This window comes from Notamacropus eugenii, chromosome 2 (assembly GCF_028372415.1).
Source record: "Notamacropus eugenii isolate mMacEug1 chromosome 2, mMacEug1.pri_v2, whole genome shotgun sequence".
Lineage (NCBI taxonomy): Eukaryota > Metazoa > Chordata > Mammalia > Diprotodontia > Macropodidae > Notamacropus > Notamacropus eugenii.
The window spans coordinates 286,887,864-286,909,160 of record NC_092873.1 but is presented as its reverse complement, the minus strand read 5'-3'; the positions used below and the strand labels follow the sequence as shown (position 1 = coordinate 286,909,160).

General features: G+C 37.3%; 1 protein-coding gene across 1 annotated transcript in view; it reads right to left on the bottom strand.

Annotated features, from left to right (window-relative positions):
• STXBP3 (syntaxin binding protein 3) overlaps nt 1-21,297 on the bottom strand; it is a 51,806-nt gene extending 30,509 nt beyond the window's left edge. The window contains exons 1-5 of the mRNA XM_072644220.1: nt 21,121-21,297; nt 13,709-13,758; nt 12,413-12,494; nt 6,694-6,770; nt 141-219 (exon numbers count right to left, since the gene is read on the bottom strand). Of these exons, the coding sequence (XP_072500321.1) occupies nt 141-219; nt 6,694-6,770; nt 12,413-12,494; nt 13,709-13,758; nt 21,121-21,169 (337 nt within the window). The 5' untranslated portion in view covers nt 21,170-21,297. The remainder of the gene's footprint in view (nt 1-140; nt 220-6,693; nt 6,771-12,412; nt 12,495-13,708; nt 13,759-21,120) is intronic.

Below are 21,297 nucleotides of genomic sequence, written 5' to 3'. Positions count from 1 at the left end.
CCTGCCCTTCTGTCCCTCCCTATGTTTCATTCCCTATCCTTACACCAATTCTTTACCCTTAATCATTCCACCCCTCTTTGCTTTCCCAGGCAACTTTGATTATGACACATTAACACAAGTCTTCAAAAAAGTTTACTTACAGTCAGTGAAGTATACATATGCTGCTTTGTACTTGCCCTCTGATTTACTTGAGAAGTCACGTAAAAAACAATCTACAGACTTGAAAAAATAAGCTTTATTAGGAGTTGATTAGATGTTCAGTAAATACTAACGAAATGCTAATTTAATTGCCTCCCAACATGTCTTCCATTGTCTACCTACTGTTAACATATCCAAAGAACCATTGACTGCATATGTAGTAAAACAAGAAATTTTGTAGTTTACATGGCTTTAGGCAAAACAATACTATAATATAGAGAAACAATTGACTTATACTTCTTACTCAAAATCAAAGAAAATAAGAATACCCACAGAATGAAATACAGTAGAATACATAACTGGAAAATGACACAAGAATTAATGAATTGATCATTGTGCTTGTATCACTCAGAACTGGGATTGATGCTAAGCAGACAAACAATGACTCTTTCAGGGAATAATTCTACAGATATTCCTGAGGAATATGAGGTGTCCATCAAAGAACATTTGTCATTTATGTAATAATATCGTCTTAACAACTTTCTGTGCCATAAATATTGAAAAGATAAAAACAAATCAAATTTCCAGAAATAAAGATTCCTTGATTAGTCTTTTACAAAATCACTAATCTGGAAAAGTACTAAGGCAAGGGTTCTTAACCTGGGGTTCATGGATATATTTCAGGGGGTCTATCATTTGGATAGGAAAAAAAACCCTATATTTTTATTTGAATATAATTGGTTTCCTTTGCAAACCTTTGTATTTTATTTCATGGATTTAAAAATATTATTCTGAAAAGGGGTCTACAACCTTCACCAGCCTGCCAAAGAGATTCATAACATAAAAAAAGTTAAATAAATTTGGGTTATGGCTACTTAAAAAGAAGTAGCAGGAAGCAAATATCTTTAACACCTAGAAGTGTTAAATTTCCATGCTATTACAATAGGATACGTGGAGCAACAGATATGCATATCAGATAGCAGAAAAGTTCCTCTAGAAAAATAAGCAAATAAGAAATCAGAAAAACAAATGCTTTAAGCTTCAAGATTAAGAAATCATCCATGTTAGTGGTTAGAAAAATATGCACACTAAAAACCAAACCAAACCAAAAAAAAAACAACCCTGAACACAAAAATGTTACCTTGCTTTTATTCAAAGACTGGAGGGTCATGGTGCCCTCTCAAAAAAAAAAAAAAAAAAAGACAGAGAAGTAAACAAAGATATTAATTTATTAATAAGTGACTCCAAGTATGAAAAAGCAATGAGGAAAAAAACAATATACTCAGAATCAGCAGAAAAACTGTACAGAGGATGGAGGGGGGGAAGAATTCTAAATAGTTACCATTTCACGTAAATAAAACCTATTTAAAATATTTATAGATGGCAAGAATTGAATTGTACTTTAATTTTTAAACATTAAAATTATTCTCAAATTGTTTATATCAACAAAAAATAAAAATATTGTTAACTTAGGATCACAGATTATAGGATCATAAGATTTAGAGTTGTAAGGGACCTCAGAGAACATCTAGCTCAACTCAATCTACAGATGAGAAAACTAAGGCTCAGAGAAGTGAAGTGACTTTTGTTGAGTTATACAGTAGAATTTTGAACCCATTTTTTCCTGACATCAACCACTAAACCTCTGTTTCTCTATAGGGTATTGTCAAATTTTGTTACCAATCTAAAGAATAAATGCCTGTGTACATGCAGATGTATATATACTCCCACATGTGAGCACATATGTATATGCACAGATAGATAGAAATATGCACTCTGATAAATGGCTAATAAAATATGTTCCTAGAGAACTGGGGTTATATTACTTCAAGAGTTTTTCCTGGTACCTAGTATGGTTTTTTTTTTTATCATCACTTCATTTGCATTTAATCAATACTTATTCATAAAAATTTATTTTGTGAAACTTGATCAGTACTGGCAGTTCACTATGGGGAGATTTCTCTATCATCACAGATCAACAGCTGCTCTACAACTGACAGTCTGAGTTGCTGCAGGCACTGAGCAGTTAAGTGACTTACTTGCCCTGGGTCACACAGCTGAACTTGAATCCAGGTTTTCCTCAGCTCCAGACTCTAGGCCAGCTCTCCATTTAATACAACAGGTGTAGCAAACATTAATATCTACTAAGAGACACTGGAGAATCGCCTAGGCCAGTCCTGCTTTATTCTCCTCCCAGCTGGGCCTCTGAGTCATTAGACTGAGCCACCATAACTCAACTCACGACTTAGTAACTTCTCACTTTGAAAAATCACTGGAAATCTATGCTAGAGCCCCCTTCTCCCATTAGCAAGTGCTGGTTGGGGATCTCCATTTTTGAGTACAGATAGACCAGATTCATCATGCTTTATATGGCTCCCAGGTGTGCTTTTGACTCTCCAAACTTTGCCACACCCCCTTTCAGATTCCTTCTGCTTGCCTTCCTCCATTAGAATGTAAGCTCTTTCAGGGAAAGAACTGGTTTTTTCCTGTTTTAGTATCCCCAGCTTAGCAAAATTCCTGGCACATATTTAAGAAATATTAGCATTACTAGATGTACCCACTGGTAGCCAGGACTAGTTGCAACCTAGAGATTTGTTTATTTAATCGTCCTTAAGGGCTTTTACTATGTCAAAAAGATGCTTAACAAATGTTTGTTGAACTGAATGAGCTAGTAGCCCCTACTGAAGACATCAGTTACTCTAAAAAACAAACAACTGAATAGACTGAAAACAAGTAGATGCTACAGGCACTGTTGGATCAACTGAGCAAATCCAAAAGAAAACTAGAAAATATTTACTGTGAAAACCAAAAATAACCAAAAATAGAAGCCAGCAGATATCACTTACATACATGTGTACGAAGGTTTATGTGTACATAATTCTCAACTTCCTAAAGTAAGCAGCAGATGCTTAACCATGCATGCGTATCTCTTTTGCCCATAAGCTCAATTCTGCTTGAGTTAGCAGGGAAGTGAAATTAAGAATCGTGGCTCTAAATAATATTTTAGGCAGGAAAGAGGAAAGGAGGCACAGAGTTGTTGTTCAAGGGAAGAGGTGCCTGATACACCTCTTATTTGCTTTTAAAGTAACAAATGAGAACCAGGGTCAGGTTCAAAGCAAATACAAAATAGTATTTCCAAAAGGTCAAAGATTCATACAAATATTTCTGGCCACACTGAAGGCATAAAGGTGTACAGAAGTGATTCAATATTTCTTTTAGCTAAATTTCTACACAGAGATCAATTCATATTTTAACATAGCTATAAAAATAAGAAATTTATTATTAAAATTCTTTTTTGTATACTAGTAAATTGGACTTTCATTTAAGAGGGAAAACTTTGTTATAAATAGGGGAGAGTCAACTAAAAAAATTCTCTACAACTCATTAAATATTTAACTTTTAAAATACACACAGAATCATACACAGAGAATCTCAGAATTGGAAGTCATTTTCCTAAAGCCCAAGACTCACTGTGTCACCCCTTACTCTTACTCCATCCAGGACCAAGGATAAAGACCTCTGTCATTCAAAATTCTTCACAGTCTAATCCCTTCCCCTAAACCTGCCTGGCAGACTTGCTCTCTCCTTGCTCTATTTACCTCTCAGAATCACTGGATTCCTTCAGTCAGTCAGTCAGTCAACAAGCACTTATTAGGGGTTATATGAGGCACCATGCTATATGCCAGGGATATAAAGACAGTCCCTGCCCTCAAGCTCACATTCTAATGGAGAAGACAATGTACATATAATCATGTATAGGTATAGTGTAAATGTAAAGTCATCTTAGAAGGAAGGGACTAGTATTGGAGAGGGGGTCTTACTGGAAAGGGCTCGTATAGAAGGCAGAATTTGAGCAGTCTTGAAGAAAACCAGTGAAGTTGAGACATCAGGGGAAGAGCAAAAAGGCCAAGGCAGTGGACTGAAGAGGACACAGAGGGATGAGAAGTATAAAAAGATGAGGTGGGTAGGAAGAGGCATTTTGTATTTCATCCTAGAGGTAACAGGGAGCTTCTGAAGTTGACTATCTAAGTTGATTGAGAATAACATGTTTAAGTCTAGAATTTCAGGAAAAATCATTTTGGCAGCTAAATGGAAGGTGCAGTGAAGTGGGGAGAGACCTGAGGCAAGGAGACCAACTAGCAGGCTATTTTAAGAGGCTCTATATGAGATAATGAGGGGTTGCAGCAGGAAGGTGGCAGTAGAGAAAAGGGGACACAAACTGCTGAAGGTATGAAAACAGAAATGACAAGATTTGTTGATATTTGGGGTGAGTACAAGTGAGGAGCTGAGGTGACACTGAGGTTGAGAGCCTGGGTGACTGGAAGGATGGAGGTGGCCTCAACAGTAATAGGAAATATGGGAAGACAAACAGAATTTCAAAAGAAAGATAATGAGTTTTGTTTTGGACATACTGAGTGTGAGACGCCAAGGGATGCCATCTAGTTTCAGTTGTCCAAAAGGTAGTTGATGATGTGAGACTGGGACTCAGGAAAGAGATCAGGACTGGATACACAGATCTGGGAATCATCTATGTAAAGAAGATAACTGAACCCGTGAGATAAGGGCTAGAAGAAGAGGGCTCAGAACAGATCCACTAAAACCCAGCATCAACATTACTTACTGCAGGAGGCCTTTCCTGGTTCCTTCAGCTCCAAGAGCCTTCCCTTCTAAGATTACCTCCCATCATTACTCCACATATACTCTGTATATACCCAGGAATATACATGCCATCTCTCCATTAGAATGGGAGCTCCTTGAAGGCAGGGGCTGTTTTTGTCTTTCTTTTTATCCCTAATACCTAGGATAGTGTCTGCCTTATAGTAAATGCTTAATAAGTAGTCCCTAATTGATTCTTAGAAATAATCTATCTAACTTGTATCTAAACTAGAATTCACTCTATGACATCCCTAGGAAATGGTCATCCAGTCCATGTTTGAAGACAAATACTATCATTCCCATTTTACAGATAAAGAAACTGAGGAGGTTTCATGACTAGTTGAGGATCATGTAATAAACATTTGAAGCAGGCCCTGAATCGAGGTCTTCCTCACTCTACATCTAGCAAATGATCTATATGCTACAAGATGTTGCCTCCTAGCTTTGGGACTGCTGCAAATTTGAGTAGAATTCTGTCCATGCCTTTGTTCATGCTGCTGATATAAATGTTAAAAGCAAAGTGTCAAAGACAAATCCTTGGGAATTCAAAGAGAGATTGTTCCAACTTGTTCCAAGTTGACACAGTGGTTGTTTTAGGGTTAAGGCATTCAACCAATATAGAACGTACCTAACCATACGATCATCTATTCTACTTCTTTTCATGTTTTCTACAAGAGTATGAGAAAATTCATCCAATATTCTACTTAAAATGTAGGCAAACTGTATCTATAGCATTCCCTTAACCTATGAGGCCAATAACCCCCCCAAAAAAGAAACTTAAGTTGTAATAGGCATAGCCAGTTTTTAATAAAGCTTTCTTGTGATCACTGCTCCCTTAGTCTACTTACTCATTAACCATGTTTTTAATAATATCTTCTAGAATTCTGCAAGGATTCAAAGCTGAACTAGTCCGTACTTTGGTGACTCCAACCTCTTCTTTTTGAAAACTGAGACATTCACCCATCTCCAGTCCTATAGCACCACAGTAACTCTCCATGACCTTTCAGAGATCAGTATCTATTTCAATGCCCCGAAAGTGGGGCTGGATGACTTGAACTTATCAAAAGATAGCTTTGTACTTTCTGTTTCCAATTTGTCTTGGACAAATTCATTAGACTTCTGTTCACCTCCTTCTTTCTAATACAAATGTAATTTTCCTTAATAGGAAGAGAGAAGAAAATAAGAACTACGCAGGCCCTGCCTTCTCTCATCTGTCAGTTGTCCTCAAGGTTTCTTCTTAATCTCCTTTCATTCTCAACTTTAGCACTGCTGACACTATTCTTAAAGGACCATGCCACATTTTAAAATATGTCCTCTATTATCTCTCCTTGCTTCTATATTCCGTGTGTTATCTTTAAAAAATCTGAAGTGGTTGATTAATCTCCTGTACATCCACAATCTCTTTAGACCAGTTCTTCTTTCTTTCTTGTCTGAATTGTTTCTCTCTGAATCTTCAAATTTTCATTCTTGAAATGTCTAGACCCTTTAAAATCTACTCTAAAATCCAAAGTGCCTACCAATCAATTAATGGACAAATATCTATTAAATGCTTACTATGTGCCAAGCAGTGTTTAATGGCACATTTTAATGTTTCTGACATAGAACATTTTAATATTTCATTTTTTTCAACAAGAAAAACTACAAACAGAATAGTACAATAGAAAGAGCAATGGATTTGGAGTCAAAGAACATGATTTCAAATCATGTATCTGCTACTCATAAACTTTATGACCTCAGTGACCAAGTAACTTAGCTCTTTGAGCCTGCTGTTCATTTTACAGATAAGGGGATTAAGTTACATGATCTTTAAGGCTCATTTTAGCTCTAAATCTATGATCCTAAAAAGCTGAGAAAAAAAAATATACGTAAGTTAATTTCTGAAAAATTCAAAACACTAACCTTTGATGTTGGAGTGATAAAATAAAGAGCTTTCATCTGTCTGACAGGCTCGCGATTCTTATAAACATTTTCCACAACTAGGAAAAAAGAAGAGAAATTTTCTATATACACATATGTCTGCATACTCAAAATCCTAGAAAAATAAGTTTTATACTGTGTTTATCTTACAATAAAATTAGCATTTAGGATATAGTATGCTCACCACTTTTATAACTTCCTTCAAAATATATTACCTCATTTGGTAAATGAGACAAGAGGTCTCGAAAATGTACGCTGAATATAACCAATGAACCATTAGTAGCATGTTCATTCAAAAACCCTTGGATGAGGCTGCCTCCTCATTATGAAGAAAAGTCAAGCAACAGCAATTTGGCAGCAATGCTGAATGGTGGCATAAAATACTCAAATAGTCATAGTGAAATGGGGAGTGTGGGGATGTGAAATAAGGTGAAAGAACAATGGGAAAAAAAAGCACATTAAAAAATAAAATTTAAACAAAAACAGATTTTAAATTATAACATTTGGTAATGTCTAATGATAATGCATTTGACTATCATTTCTCAAAACCTTTCTTTATACGTCATTAAATAGTTCAATACTTTAAAAATGACATTTTACTATTGCTTTCAGGAAATTTTTATGAAAATTTTACTAGAATTCAGTCAATACATGTTTTCATCAGTCATTCTACAACTTTGCAATTAACTGATCTCAACTAACATAAAATATACTTAAAGTACTAAAAAAAAGTTATAAAATTAATTTTTTTTTTCCAAAACCACCACACAGTTACTTTTAGATTAAAAATTTCTGTTTCCAAATCAGTACTGAAAAAGTCTGTATTATAAATAAGAATACCACATCTTAGGAATATGTTATTATTGGCAAAAAGCCTGGAAACCCCAGCCATAATTAAACACTTAAGCTGACAAGCAAGGAAGGCTATTGTTTGACTTCTCTTTTAAAAATGGATATCCGCTTCCCCCCTACTCTCCCCACCAAGTCTGGATAAGCAAAATACTGAAGCAATCTGTGGTTGATTTCAGGTCCAACCTCTTAAAGTAACACTGTGGATAAAGTTATATTATTAGATGAAGAGACAGGGTTTTCAAATTGCACTGATCATTTAATTTGCTATTTATTCCCAATTATTTAGTTGCAAGATCAGATTTAAGTTCAATTTATTTATCTTGGAGAGCCCATTAGGTGTCACTATTTAGTTTCATTACTGAATATTTAAAGTGAAGTATTTTGATTTCTGCCTCTTTGCTACACTCTTCTACTTGGGAAACGGTTAGAAAACCACTGTGAAATGCAACGATAAATATTCTGGAAATACTTGAAAAATGTTTTAACTTATTAATGATGGGAAGTATATATTTTCTAGTTACTATGTAAAATGGGTATTTGATTTATTAAATAATATAAATGAAAAGTTATGCTTGTTTAATATGTAACAACATAAAAAACAGACCATTTCCTAAGTCATGACCCTATTTAAAAACTTTGATAAATGGCTATGATGATGAAATAGAGAATAGGTAGGGCAGATACTATTATCCCTATTTTGTAGAGCAGTAAAAAGGCTTAGAGAAGATAAGTTACTTGTTAAAGGTCACATGGCTATTAAGTGACAGAGCTAAGATTAGAATCCAGGTCTTTTATATTTTAGTCTACTGCTCTGATGTTCATGGAAAGTTATAAGCTAAAAGGTTAGTTTAATATTTAACTTATAAATAAGTAATCCATATTAGTTTTTTTTTTTTTATTGAAAAGAAGCTGTTATTATCAGGACCACATATTAAGAAAACTTTGCACTAAAACTATTGCATTCAATTCTGATTAGGCTTTATGAGAATATCATATATATCTGAGGCCTCACTACCTGGAAATGACATAGAATATACTTCAACAGGATTCCAAGAAGAGCTCCACAACAAAAGCAGGACAGAATTAGGATTATTTCATTGGGATAAAAGATCTGAAGAGGACTAAATAATCTTACAACATTTAAAACAATGCAGCAGAGGTGACCACAAGTTACTAATCTTTATCTTCACCAAGAACAAGAGATAAGAAGCTTAAAACAGGAAAAGGATCTGTCTGAGTTAGGGACAGAGTACCTAACAATGAGGGCTATTAAATATTCCAATATTTTTCAAGAAGGACTGCATAAATTAGGAGATTGGGTAAGGGCAATTTTGCATGAAGCCTTGTGAAGAAGCCTTGTAATTCTTTTATGACTAAATATCTCACGTTCTCTTATTTGAGCTTATGTATTTGGTACACAAATGACTCAATCAATCACATATTACCAAATACATTCCTTTGATAAAACATATATGAAAGTAAATTTCCTCCATTTCCAGGATCCAGGAAACAGATGCATTTATAACATTAACATTTACATTTGCAAATATACAACAAATGTTTTTGGAAGATACAAAATTATTCCTGAGTCACCAATGAATTGCAATCTGCTCCAACAGAGTCAATGCCTGCACTGATGATGAGACCCTGGAAGTTTTGGAAATTTATATCCACCCCCAAAACAGTGAATGAATCTAGTAAGATGAAATTTAACAGGAATAAATGTGAAGTCTTACCCTTGGATATTCCACCCCACACCCCTCAAAACAAAAACAAAAAACAAACAACTCAACTTCACAAGGATAAGATGGGGAAAGAAGCTGGATATCGTGTAAGTGATTTTTCAGTCGTGTCTACCTCTACATGACTCCCTTCTGAGGTTTTCTTGGCAAAGACAGTAGAATGGTTTGCCATTTCCTTTTCCAGCCCATTTGACAGATGAGGAAACTGAGGCAAAAAGAGTTAATGACTTGCTAAGGGTCACACAGCTACTAAGTGTCTGAGACTAGATTTGAATTCAAGAAGATGAGTCTTCCTGACTCCAGGCCTAGCCCTTTATCCATTGTGACAGCCAGCTGCCCCAATATAGTTATCACTCTGAAAACAGGGGCCTTAGTGAACTGAAAGCTCAAAATGATTCAGCAGCGTGATATTGTAGCCCAAAAAGCTAATGTGGTCTTGGGCTAAATGCAGCTTTCAGGAAAAGGGAGATAAGAGTGCCACTGTATTCTGCCATCATCAGTCTTCATCTGGAGTACTGTATTCACTTGGGGGTGCCACTGTTAAAGTAAGACAATGATAAGCTAAAGCATGTTCAAAGGAGGGCAACCAGGATGAGGAAAGGCCTTGAGTCTATGTCATATGAGGACCGGTTGAAAAAACTGGGAATAGTTAGCCTGGGGATGAGAAGAAACGGAAAAAACCTCACAGCTCCTCTCAAGTATCTACTGGCCTGTCATATAGAAGAAGGACTAGTCTGACTCTGGTAGGCTCCAGAAGGACCCAAAAAAGCAGAAGCAGGGGGTAGAAATTTCTGAGAAGCAGATTTAGGCCTGACTTCCTGAAAAGCTTCTTACCAATTACAGCTACCCAAAAGTGGGATGGACTGTCTAGAATTGGTAGGTTCTCCCTCTTTGGAGGTCTTCAAGCTGTATCATTTGTCAGGTATGTTATCACGGACTAAAGCTGCTGGCGTCCATTCCAACTCTCAAATTCTGTGTTTCTGAGATCCTGGAGTGTTAATTTTTTAAAAACAAGGTAAAACTGGCTCTTGTATAGAACCCAAGAACCCTCTTGCTCTATATTTTCAACCATGAGTTCACTTACTATCTCTATACAGAGTACTCCCAAACCCAAAGCTACAACTAGCCCTAAATTATTCTCTGAACTCCAATTTTGAATCTCCAATTACTGACAAATATCTTGGATGCCTCATTACCATCTCAAACTCATTGAGTCTGAAGTGGAATTAATCATCTTCTACCCTAAAACCTCCTTCCAAATTTGTTTCTAATATAGGCACCACCATTCTTTCAGTTACTCAGGTTCTAAACATTGGAATCATCCTAGGCTCTTTCTTCTACGTCATCTCCTGCAACTTGGCTCTAATCTACCTTTTCAGATTTATTTCACACTACTCTCCATTATACATTTTAAGTTCTAAACAAACTGAACTACTAGGTGCTTCCTCAATTGAATACTTTATTTTTTTGCCCTAATGCATTTGCAAAGGTTGTTCTCCATGTCTGAAACATGCTCCCTTGTCATCACTATCTTTAAAAATCCTTACCCTTTGTCCTTCTGATTGGAAGGCACAGCCATAAACTCCTCCTTTTGAGGTGAGGAAACAAAACAGACCTCCTCAAATATTTTTTTTTTCATTTTCCTACTTAGTTGTACTCATTTTCAACTTCTTTGGCTTCTCCACTATCTCCCCAGAGAAGGTACCCCACCCCTTCCCTTAATAGTTAGCTCAGTTGTTACCTCAATATGTGAGGACTTCCCAGAAGCCCCCAAGTGGCCTCTCCTTCTTCAAATGACCTCATATTATATTTATCTGTGTGCATGTTGCAGCTTCTCCAGTATTGTACAAGCTCTTTGGGGTCAGGCACTGTATGGTAACAGATAAATGAGGAAGAGCCATGGTAAAGAGTACTACATACCTTCAGAAATCCTTAATAATGTGCCCTTTTGGCAATTCAGAATGATGAAAACTTAAAAAAAAAAACAACTCTTTTAAGTAACAAGTGCATGCCTGGTATCGAGGCCCAGGGGCAAAGTTGGACTACATAAAATAGAGGTTTTGTGGATGGGGTTCTCAGGGAAAAGTAATCAGGAGTTTTAAATTAGTGCTTGGAAGTTGGTCTTTGTTTAGAAGTAAACAGGAATAGATGCTATAATCCAAAATGAGAAATGGACACTGTAAACTTTGAGTTTTCTATTTTGCTTATTGATATTTGGGAAAAGATACAAGTTAATAGCATTTCCACCTACACATAATACTGTTTGGTTCAGAGAAATTTCCTGGCCTGAGCAATGCAACTATGGAAATTGTGGTCTTGGAGAATGAGTAATGGATTTAGAATTTTAAAAACTTGGATTCAAATCCTGGTTCTGCTATTTGCTACCTGTGTGAAGTTGGGTAAGTTACTAGTATCTCTGAGCCTCATTTCCTTCACCTGTAAAATGAAGACATTGGACTTGGTGGCCTTTGGGGTTCCTCTTTCAGCTTTTATCCTATGACCTACGAATTCTGTCTGCACATTTCCAGCACCTCACACATAGTACATGGTTAACATCTGCTTCACTGAACTAACTATAAAATGCCATAATGTTATCAGGAAATCTGAGCACAAAGAGTGTAAATGACTTGCTGTCATGACTAGGTGAACTTTTTCTTTTTCAGTTTTATCATCATGTTTTGTTGTTAAACCATTTAAGTCATTTCCAATTAATATCATTTGGGCCCATCTTTCCTACCAGAACACACAGACACACAGACACACACACACACACCACTGAACCCTTCCTTATAACAAAGAAAAACATTTAAGCAAAGCCAAATGACAAAACTGGGTCTGACAGTGCAACTACTTCTTCACAAGTAAATCACTCAAAAGGCACTATTATACTTGTTCATTTCATAAGGACATTCTGAAGATTAGCACAGACGCAAAATTATATAAATATAAAATTAGATTATCATTAACATGGTGAAAAACATGCCTATTTTGATGATTATCAATCTTTTCAAAACTTAAAACCTTCAAATTTTTGTAATAAGATCCAGAAACCTCTCACATGTCTCCAAATAATCAAAGTGGACATCAATGGTGTTACTGACACTCACCAGTTATACCCTCTGCAAGAAGATCTGTCATTTTGCAACACGATGCCAAAAGCTTGGTGGTAAATTCATCTAAAAGCATTATCTAAAAATAAAAGTAAGTTAAAAATTAAATAACTCATGACTATTAATAGTTATAAGAAGCAAATATGTTCCATTAACTTTATTAATAAAATTCATCTAAACTTAAAAGCAAGTATTCTGTGAAATATGATGGAAAATTTCTTGCTTTTTTTTTTTTTTTTCCATTTTTAACAGTTCATATCACAAAAAACAATTCTAACTTTTGGTTAGATGTTATTTCTTTTAAAGCATTTACAATATAGATCACAAATGAATTTTTTTTTAACTTTAACCAAGACACAAATAATAATTATGTATGCTAACTTCACAAGCCCTTGACCTAATAGTCTCCACATTATTACCAAGAATTAAAGGACCATAACTTACTGTTGTTGATCTAAAGTCCTAAGCCTAATACTTAATTTTAGACTTAACCTCGGATGTTCCTCTACCAACAATCTATAATTTAACAGATCTAGTATTAAGCTTACAAACCTTCTGACTACAGGAAATTGCCACTAAGAGCAGGGACATTGCAGGGAAACAATATCTCCCCAACTTCATTACTATTCCAGGCAGCAGCAGATTGTCAACTTGTATTCAATCAGGCTTAAAGTCTGCCAGGTGTCAATGGGGAAGTTGACTCAGGAGAATCCTACCTCAGCCCAGGCTGAACAGCCACTCTCCCACCCTTCCCATGAGATCACCTTTTTCAGTTTATACCAGCATCTCACAGGCTTACTGGCATCATGGATTGGAGGCTCAGACTGCCTTTCTTGCTATCTATACCTGGAGTTAGACTCAGAAGAACAGTCAGTTAATAGTCCCATAGCATCTTAAAATAGCAAGTTCCGATAACCATGTTTTAGATATGACTATAATTTCACATTGGCTAAGGAACATCTTTTAGAGGCAGAAATATGATGGAAAATTCCAATGCTGTTCTGAACATTTAGTAATTTAATTTATACTATGTTCAACAATATAGCCTCTGTGAAACCTAATATATTTATATTTTTTCTATTCTATGATCCAAAATGTTTTAAAAAAGTATAGTTTTTATTTCCTTACATTTTACATGTAAAAAAACCACAGTGCTTCATACATAATACGCATTAAACACATACTTTTTCATTTATTCAAACATATATTTTTGCTTATGATTGACATAAACTCCCTTAAAAATATAACTGCCAGCTGCAGACACAATATGGAAACAAAATATGAAATTTCTACCTTCCATTCTCCTTCCTTCTTACAGTCATCAAGTACTGTTGTTTTAATTTCTGCAAAAAAAAAGACATACATAAATTAAAGAACCACTTAAAAAGTGGTTCTCACAATAAGGGAAATTGTTAGATGATATTTTAATGACTTTTTAAATGGACTGCTGATTCATTTTTTTCTCAGTTAAATTATACTTTTAAAGTTATAATCTGTTATTAAAACCAAAAGTATGTAACTAAGACTATAATTGTGAACTAATCTGAAAAATATTTCTCAAACTATCACCTGATGCTGTTTTACAATTCCACTTAAATCTCAAGGTAAGAATATTTGCTTTAGACAATAGAGATGGAAAAAAAGAAACTAATTCCAACAAGTCTAAACTCTTATAAAGTAGATCTCTAGCTATCCCACAGACAGAGGCATCACTGGAATTTTCAACTGATGTGAGCATTTAAAAATATATAATTGTAACATCTGAATCAGAAGAAGGTTACTGGGAAGAGACTAGACCAGGAGACTTGAATTTTAATTACTTTGTAATGGACTGTGAGATTCCTGCGGCAGTTTCCCTATTTGCAAAATGGCAATATCTATCTTTCTATTCGCTAAAACTTTTGTAAGGATCAAATGAGATAATATATGTGAAAATACTTAACAATGTTTTATTATGAATTAGTATCTCTGGATTTTTTTCCCACTTCACTTAAATCTTTATTATGGTTAAAACTTGGGTTCAAAAAATTATGATTTCCAGGTTTCTAATGGTAATGATGTACTTTAGGCTGATTTCAAGGCCTTGGAGAGGAGCCAAGTAGACTTGAAAAATATGCCAGGGTATAAATCTAAATAAGTGAGTGGGGACACACCTCTGTTAATTATTTACAGGGCTGAAGTAGGTATGTATTTGAGTAACAATCAACTGCTTTGAAAATGGCAAAGACTGGGGTCCACAGCAATAAGTACATGGCAGTGTATAGTTATGGGGAATGAAACCCAACTTCATTAGTTTTTCAAGGACTGCCTAAATTCATGGCAACTATTATATTTATCTGATTACAGGTGATCTCAAAATAGAGACAGCAACCATAAAATGGCATATCTTTGAATGGAAAAATAGATATAGGAATACATAGAGGAAGGAGTGGAAGGAATGAGAAGTAGCAGATGGCAGTAAGATCCCTATAAGGGAGGAAACACTCATTAAGTGTTTCTACTGTAAGCAGAAACGATCTGCTTCCCTTATCCTACAGCATAGCAGGAACCCATAGGACAAGACTCATCTTGCTTATGGCAGTTGTTGGGAAAGTTGTTGCAACTGTTTCTGCTGCTGCTACAGAGACCAGCAAGATTTAAACTGTCTATGGTAACAAGTAGACAAATAAAGGCCACACTTAGGTTTTATGAAAACTAGACTTAGAAGACAAGTACAGCCTATGTCCAGATCAATATGTCCCACATCTCTTATGGTTTTACAATGTGGGGTTGAGCATAGAATTGAACGAACAGAAATGAACAAGAATGCACAGGATGAGTGGACTGTGGTCTGTGCTGCTAGAGGCAACTCTCAAATGGATGATAGTGCAGATTCCTTAGCCTTGGACATTACCCCCTTCTTAGCCTAAGTTGCTAGCTTTTTTAACTGTTACTTCATACTGGTGATTCACACTGATAACAACAATAGCTAATGACAGCACCTTAAAGTGTGCAAACCACTGTACACGTGCACATGTGCAGATCTTCTTTGATCTCCACAACAACTTTGTGCTATTATTATCCCAATTTTATTGATGAAGAAAGTAAGACTGGAAGGTTAAGTGCCCTGGTCAGAGTCACATCCCTACTAAGTGTGTGAGGAAGGATTTGAACTCTTATCTTCCTAACTGTCCAAGTCCAGCTCCAGCACTCTTACTCACTGTGTCATCTAGTTGATGGTGTGATCCATTAAAACTTTCAGATCTTTTTACTTAGTCATGTCCCAATCTTAGAATTTGACACTTTGAATCCAAGTATAAGATTTTACATACATATCTATTAAATTGCATTCTATGAGACCTGGCCCAATGATCTAGTTTGTTGAGATCTTTTTGAATCCAGTCATTAAACATTTTAGCTATCCCTACCTATGATCAAATGAAAGAATATTTATAAAGTGCTCAGCACAGTGCAAGGTACAAAAAGTAGGCACTTAGTAAATACTTGATCCGTTCTCTACCCTCTCACATCTAGCTTTGTGTCACCTAAAATTATTCCAGTGAATGATTAATATCAGAAAGAAAAACTGATTCCACAAATGTAAATGGCATGCTCATAAGGAAGTTATGCCACTCTGAACATTGATTATTTTTAAATATAGTTATAAAATAACAATTAGATTGCAGACAAATAACTCTGAAAGATCAAGAACTCTGATCAATGCAATGATTAAATGATCAATCAGCAATCTTTGGGGCCTTAAAATGAAAATGCTGTCCACATCCTGACAAAGAAGTAATGAACAAAGGTTGCAGAGTGATACATACATTTTTTAGACATCAGAAATGTGGGAATTGTCTTGACCATGCATATTTGTTACAAAGGTTTTGCTTTTCTTTTAATGGGAGAGGGGTGGTTGGAGATAAAAAAATTAGGTTTTTTGTTTATTAAAAAAATTAAATTCAAAACCAAAATAAAGGATAACATAGGTGGAATTTTTTTCAATATACCAAATACAATAGATATTATTCACTAGTTTCCCACAATGATGTTTTAAAAAATAATTATATGTGGAAAATAGGAAAATTTCCTTCTACCAGTGACTTAGAAAAAGAACATTATTTTTCCTTGTCTGTAAAATAAAGGGAGAGGAATAGAGAGATGCTAAAAAGTTTTAAATATCTGTACCTATGCCCCATGAATCACTAGGTAACTCCAACATTTAAGAAGCTTTTGTTGATTTATGAGTACAGTAATTAAGGAAAGATATAGAATACTTGATACTCACTATGAAGAAACACTTGTAGAATGGGTACTTTCTAACTAATTCATCTTTACTAAAAGATTATTATGTGGAAACAGAAATATGGTCAGAACAGAATTCTTCCTAAGTACAGGCAGAGTTTCCCTGTAATTTAAGAAAGGAGCAGGCGAGGATCAGCAAAGACCTCCTGAAGAAATCACCATTTGAGCTGACCTTTGAAGGAAGTCAGGGAAATTAAGAAGCAGAGATGAGGAAGGAGAACATTCTAAATACTGAGAACATCCAGTGCAAGGGAATGCAGATAGGAGATTCAGTGTCAAGTTCAAGGAATAGCAAGTAGGCCAGTGTAGGGATAGTAGAAAATATAGAGACTAAAATATAAAAGAAAAGGTAGCAAGGGGCTTCAAATGCCAATGGACTTTCTTTTATATCTGATTCTCTTAGTAAGAGACAGCCACTGTATTTTACTGAGTGGAGTGATACAGCACCTTAAAGATCACTTTAGGGAGATAAATCAAAGATGAATTGGAACAGGGAGAGGTTTGAGGCAGGGAGACCAGCTAGAAGCCTATCGCAATAGACCAGACAAACATTGATAAGGTTGTGATGATGTCAATAGGGAAAAAAGGACATATGCAGAGAGATACTGTGAAGACAGAAATGAAAACAGGCAGAATATGTGGGATGAGGGAGGAGTCAAGGAAGACAATGAGGTGTTTGAGAGCCTGTTAACACTAACAGGGAAGTCAAAGAATTCTCTCATCTCTATCCCCTTCTTTCTGCTCACATAGCCATCTCCCTAATGCAGGCCCTCATCACCTCTCACTGTGACTATTACAAGTCTTCTGGTTCGTCTCTCTACTTCAAGGCTCTCCTTTCTCTACGCCATCCTCCACTTAGCTGCCAAAGTGATTTTCCTAAAACATAGCTCTGACCATATCACCCCCTTCTCAGAGCTCCAATACTCCCTAATGTCACCAGAGGGTAAAAAAATATATACATATATGTGTGTGTATATGTATGTATATACCACTGTTTGACATTTAAAACTTTTCATAAACTGGTCCCTAACTTTTCCATTCTTCTTACATTTTACTTCCCCCTTAAGGAACTCTATAATCGTGCTTTGAGGCAATTAGGTGGTACCGTCAATAAGGCTGGGTCTGGAATCAGAAAGACCGGAGTCCAAGTCTTGCCTTCAATAAATGGTGTGTTGCTGGAAAAGTCACTTGAGCTCTTCAGTTTCCTCAACTCTAAAATGAGGACAGTAAGAGCACCTATCTTCTAGGGTTACTGTGAGGATCAAATAAGATAATATTTGTAAAGCACTTAACATAGTGCCTGGCACATAACATGTACTACATAAATGCTTATTTCTTTCTCTTTCCTCCCCCCTTCCCTCCCTAAACTGACCTGCTTGCTATTTCTCAAACTGAATTTCCCATCTCTGTTACTCTGTGGCACATCTGGGATGCTCTATCCCTTCACCTCGACCTTATTATGTTTCCCTGACTTCCTTCAAGACTCAGCTAAAATCCTACCAATCTAAACAAGGTCTTTCCTGCTCCCTCGAGCTGCTAGTGCCTTCTCTTTTAGATGACCCTTTTACTTATTCTGTATAGAACTTGCATGTACTTAATTATTTACATGTTGTCTCTGCCAGGTCCTTTCCTTGGATCCTAGTGTTTAGCACAGTGTCTGAGAAATAATAAGTGCTTAATAAATGCTTATGGCCTGATCATGAGACATTAAATCTTCAATTTCTCCCCCTCTACTGGATGTTTCTCTGCTGCCTACAAACAAGCCCACGTCTTCTCCAGACTCAAAAATCCCTCACTTGCTCGCCCATCTCCACTACCTACTGTTCCATATCTCTTTACTCTTTCCTGGCTAACCTGTTTAAGAAGGATCATCTGCTAATAGTTCCTCCACTTCTTTTTCTGAGTCTCTTCTTAACTCTCTTGATGTTTGGCTTCAAACCTCATTATTCAACTGACATTGCATTCTCTGAAGTTACCAATTTTCTCCTAATTACCACATCTAATGCTCTTCCTCAGTCTCCATTTTTCTTAACCTTCTGAAGCCTTTGACAGTCTTCTCCTTGATACCCTCTTTTCTCTAGAATTCCTCATATCCAACAAGTTGCCAAATCTTGCTAGTTCTATCTATACATCTCTCATGAACTTTCTTTCCTTTCACACAATCACCTTAGTTTAGGGAATCTACCTTTCACCTGGACTACAGCAACAGACTCCGGAATTCCCTTGTTTCTCCTTTTGCCAACTCATCTATCTTTTCCAAATGTTGAAGTAGTATTCTTAAAATATGTCTGACAGTGTCATTTCACATCTCAGTAGCCTACAATAGAATGCTCTCTAATATCTCCAGGATCAAATATAGCTCCTTACAAAGCCAATCATTTATATACTTTTCAATCCGATGCAATTTACAGGAAGAACAGACAATTCTCTTCAGGAATTCAGTTGTGAAACTGGCGTACTTGCAGTTTCTTAGACACAAAAGTTTATCTCCCATCCTCATACCTAGAGTGCACTCACTCTTCATTCTGCCTTAGAATTCCTGGAACCTTCAGTGCTCCCTGCTCCAGCTCCTTCAGGAGGCTCTTCCTGTTCTGCTCAGAATGATGCCCTCTCCACCCTGAAATGTCTTTGTATATATTTACTATTTATTTCCTCCAGGACTGATGACATAGTGAATAAAATGTTGAATTTAACCAAGTCAGGAAAACTTGAATTTAAGTCCTGCCTTAAATACTAGCTAGTTATGTGACCCTGAGCAAAATCACAACTTTGGTTTCCTTGTTTGTAAAATGGGGATAATAATAGCATCGAGTTCACAGAGTGTGTGAGACCAAATGAGATAGCATATACAAAATGATTTGCAAACCTCAAAGTGCTATATAAACAATACTTATTCTAAGATACAAATCTGGAATTTAAAGCTTAGTAAAATTTAGCTCCAACTCAATTTTCCAGACTTATATCCTGCTAATCCCTTCAACAATACACTCTACATTCCAGCCATGCTGTTTCCTGACTCCACATTCCATCTCCCTGTCTCTGTGACTTTTTTCTGGTTGTCCTCCATGTCAAGGATACTCTACCTCACCTTTTTGAATTTCTAGCTTCCTTCAAGCTTCAGTTGAGTTATCAGACTTTACATGAATCTTTTCCTAACCCTCCCAGTTTGATTTACTTAGCTCCCTATATGTACACTGTACCACGCTCCCAAGAGAATTAAAACTCTTTGAGTAAGAATCTGGTTCCCTTTTTGGTCTTTGTATTCCCAGTAACTGGCACACAGGAAGTCCTTAACAAATCTTTGTATAATGCACTGTCCCTATTATATCAGCCCTCAAGTGAGTTTCAGCTGAACTAGGTCATCTGATAACAACCATTCATCCTATCTTAATTGTGTTCCTTTTCTAACTTGGGCTTAGATGTGGGGCAACAGGGTGCCCCAATAGCACATCCACAAGTGGGATGTCAGCAGAGGATTGTCCAGTCAGTCAACAAGAATTTATTCATTAAGTACTTGCTGCTGCCTGGCACAGTTCAAAAGCTAAGTGTGGGGGAGTGGCAGAGAGGGTGCAGAAGGGGAAGGAGGGGCCATTCTGCAGAGGCTTCCGTCCGCAGTCTGGCTTTAAACTTCTCATCTTAGAAGCATATTTATGAATCATCAAGAGCTTTTGATTTTATATATATATATATGTATATACACACATATATATGTATTATACACATAGAATATATGTACACACACAGTACGTAGCTAGATGCAGAAATGTATCTACAAATCTAAACGCGTACACACCTCTTTATTTTGTTCCTCCCACCACATTACATCTCCTGTACCTGTACCCGCATATATTTAGGTATTGCGTATATGTGTGTGTCTGTTTTCTCCGTTCCTCACTTCCTCTCCTGGTGCCCCTCCGTGTGTATGTCTTCGTGTGTACATACATGCTTATACACGTGCGTGCGTACACACACGTATGTGTACACAAACCACACACACGCCTTCTCCAGCTAGGAAACATTTTCCCCCAGTGAGACACCAACACGGCCCGCCGCCCCGCCCAGCCCCGCCCCTCCTCTCCCTTCCCCGGCCCGCCCCTCCTCTCCCTTCCCCGGCCCGCCCGTCGGGCAGGACCTGCAGCTCTGGGGTTGCAGCCCCGGCAGCGCGCGGGAGGGGCCGGGAGGCGGAGGTCTGGGGAGGGGGCGGGGCGGCGAGGGTGCAGGGGGAGGGGAGCTCCCTCTACTCCCGGGGCTGAGGAGGCGGAGGTGGAGCCGCCCAGGGCAGACGAGGAAGGGAGCGCCGGCGGAAGAGGAGCCGCGCTCCGACAAGAGCAGGGCAGCGGGAGGGCCCGAAGCAACAAGTGACTCCCCCCACCCCGGGACGCGGACCAGGAGGAGGCCCCGCCGGCCTCCGCGGCACTCACTCTGCCACACGACGCTCTTCAGTCCCCGCTCCTCCGCCGGCGGCGCCATCTTCCCTCGCGAGTCTCAGCAGCCGCTGCCCCCACCAACCTCCGGTCCCGGGAAGGAGCGGCGAACCGCACGAACTGACGGGATGACTGACGGGAAGGCCCCGCCCCCTGGAGGCGTCACCCGAGAAC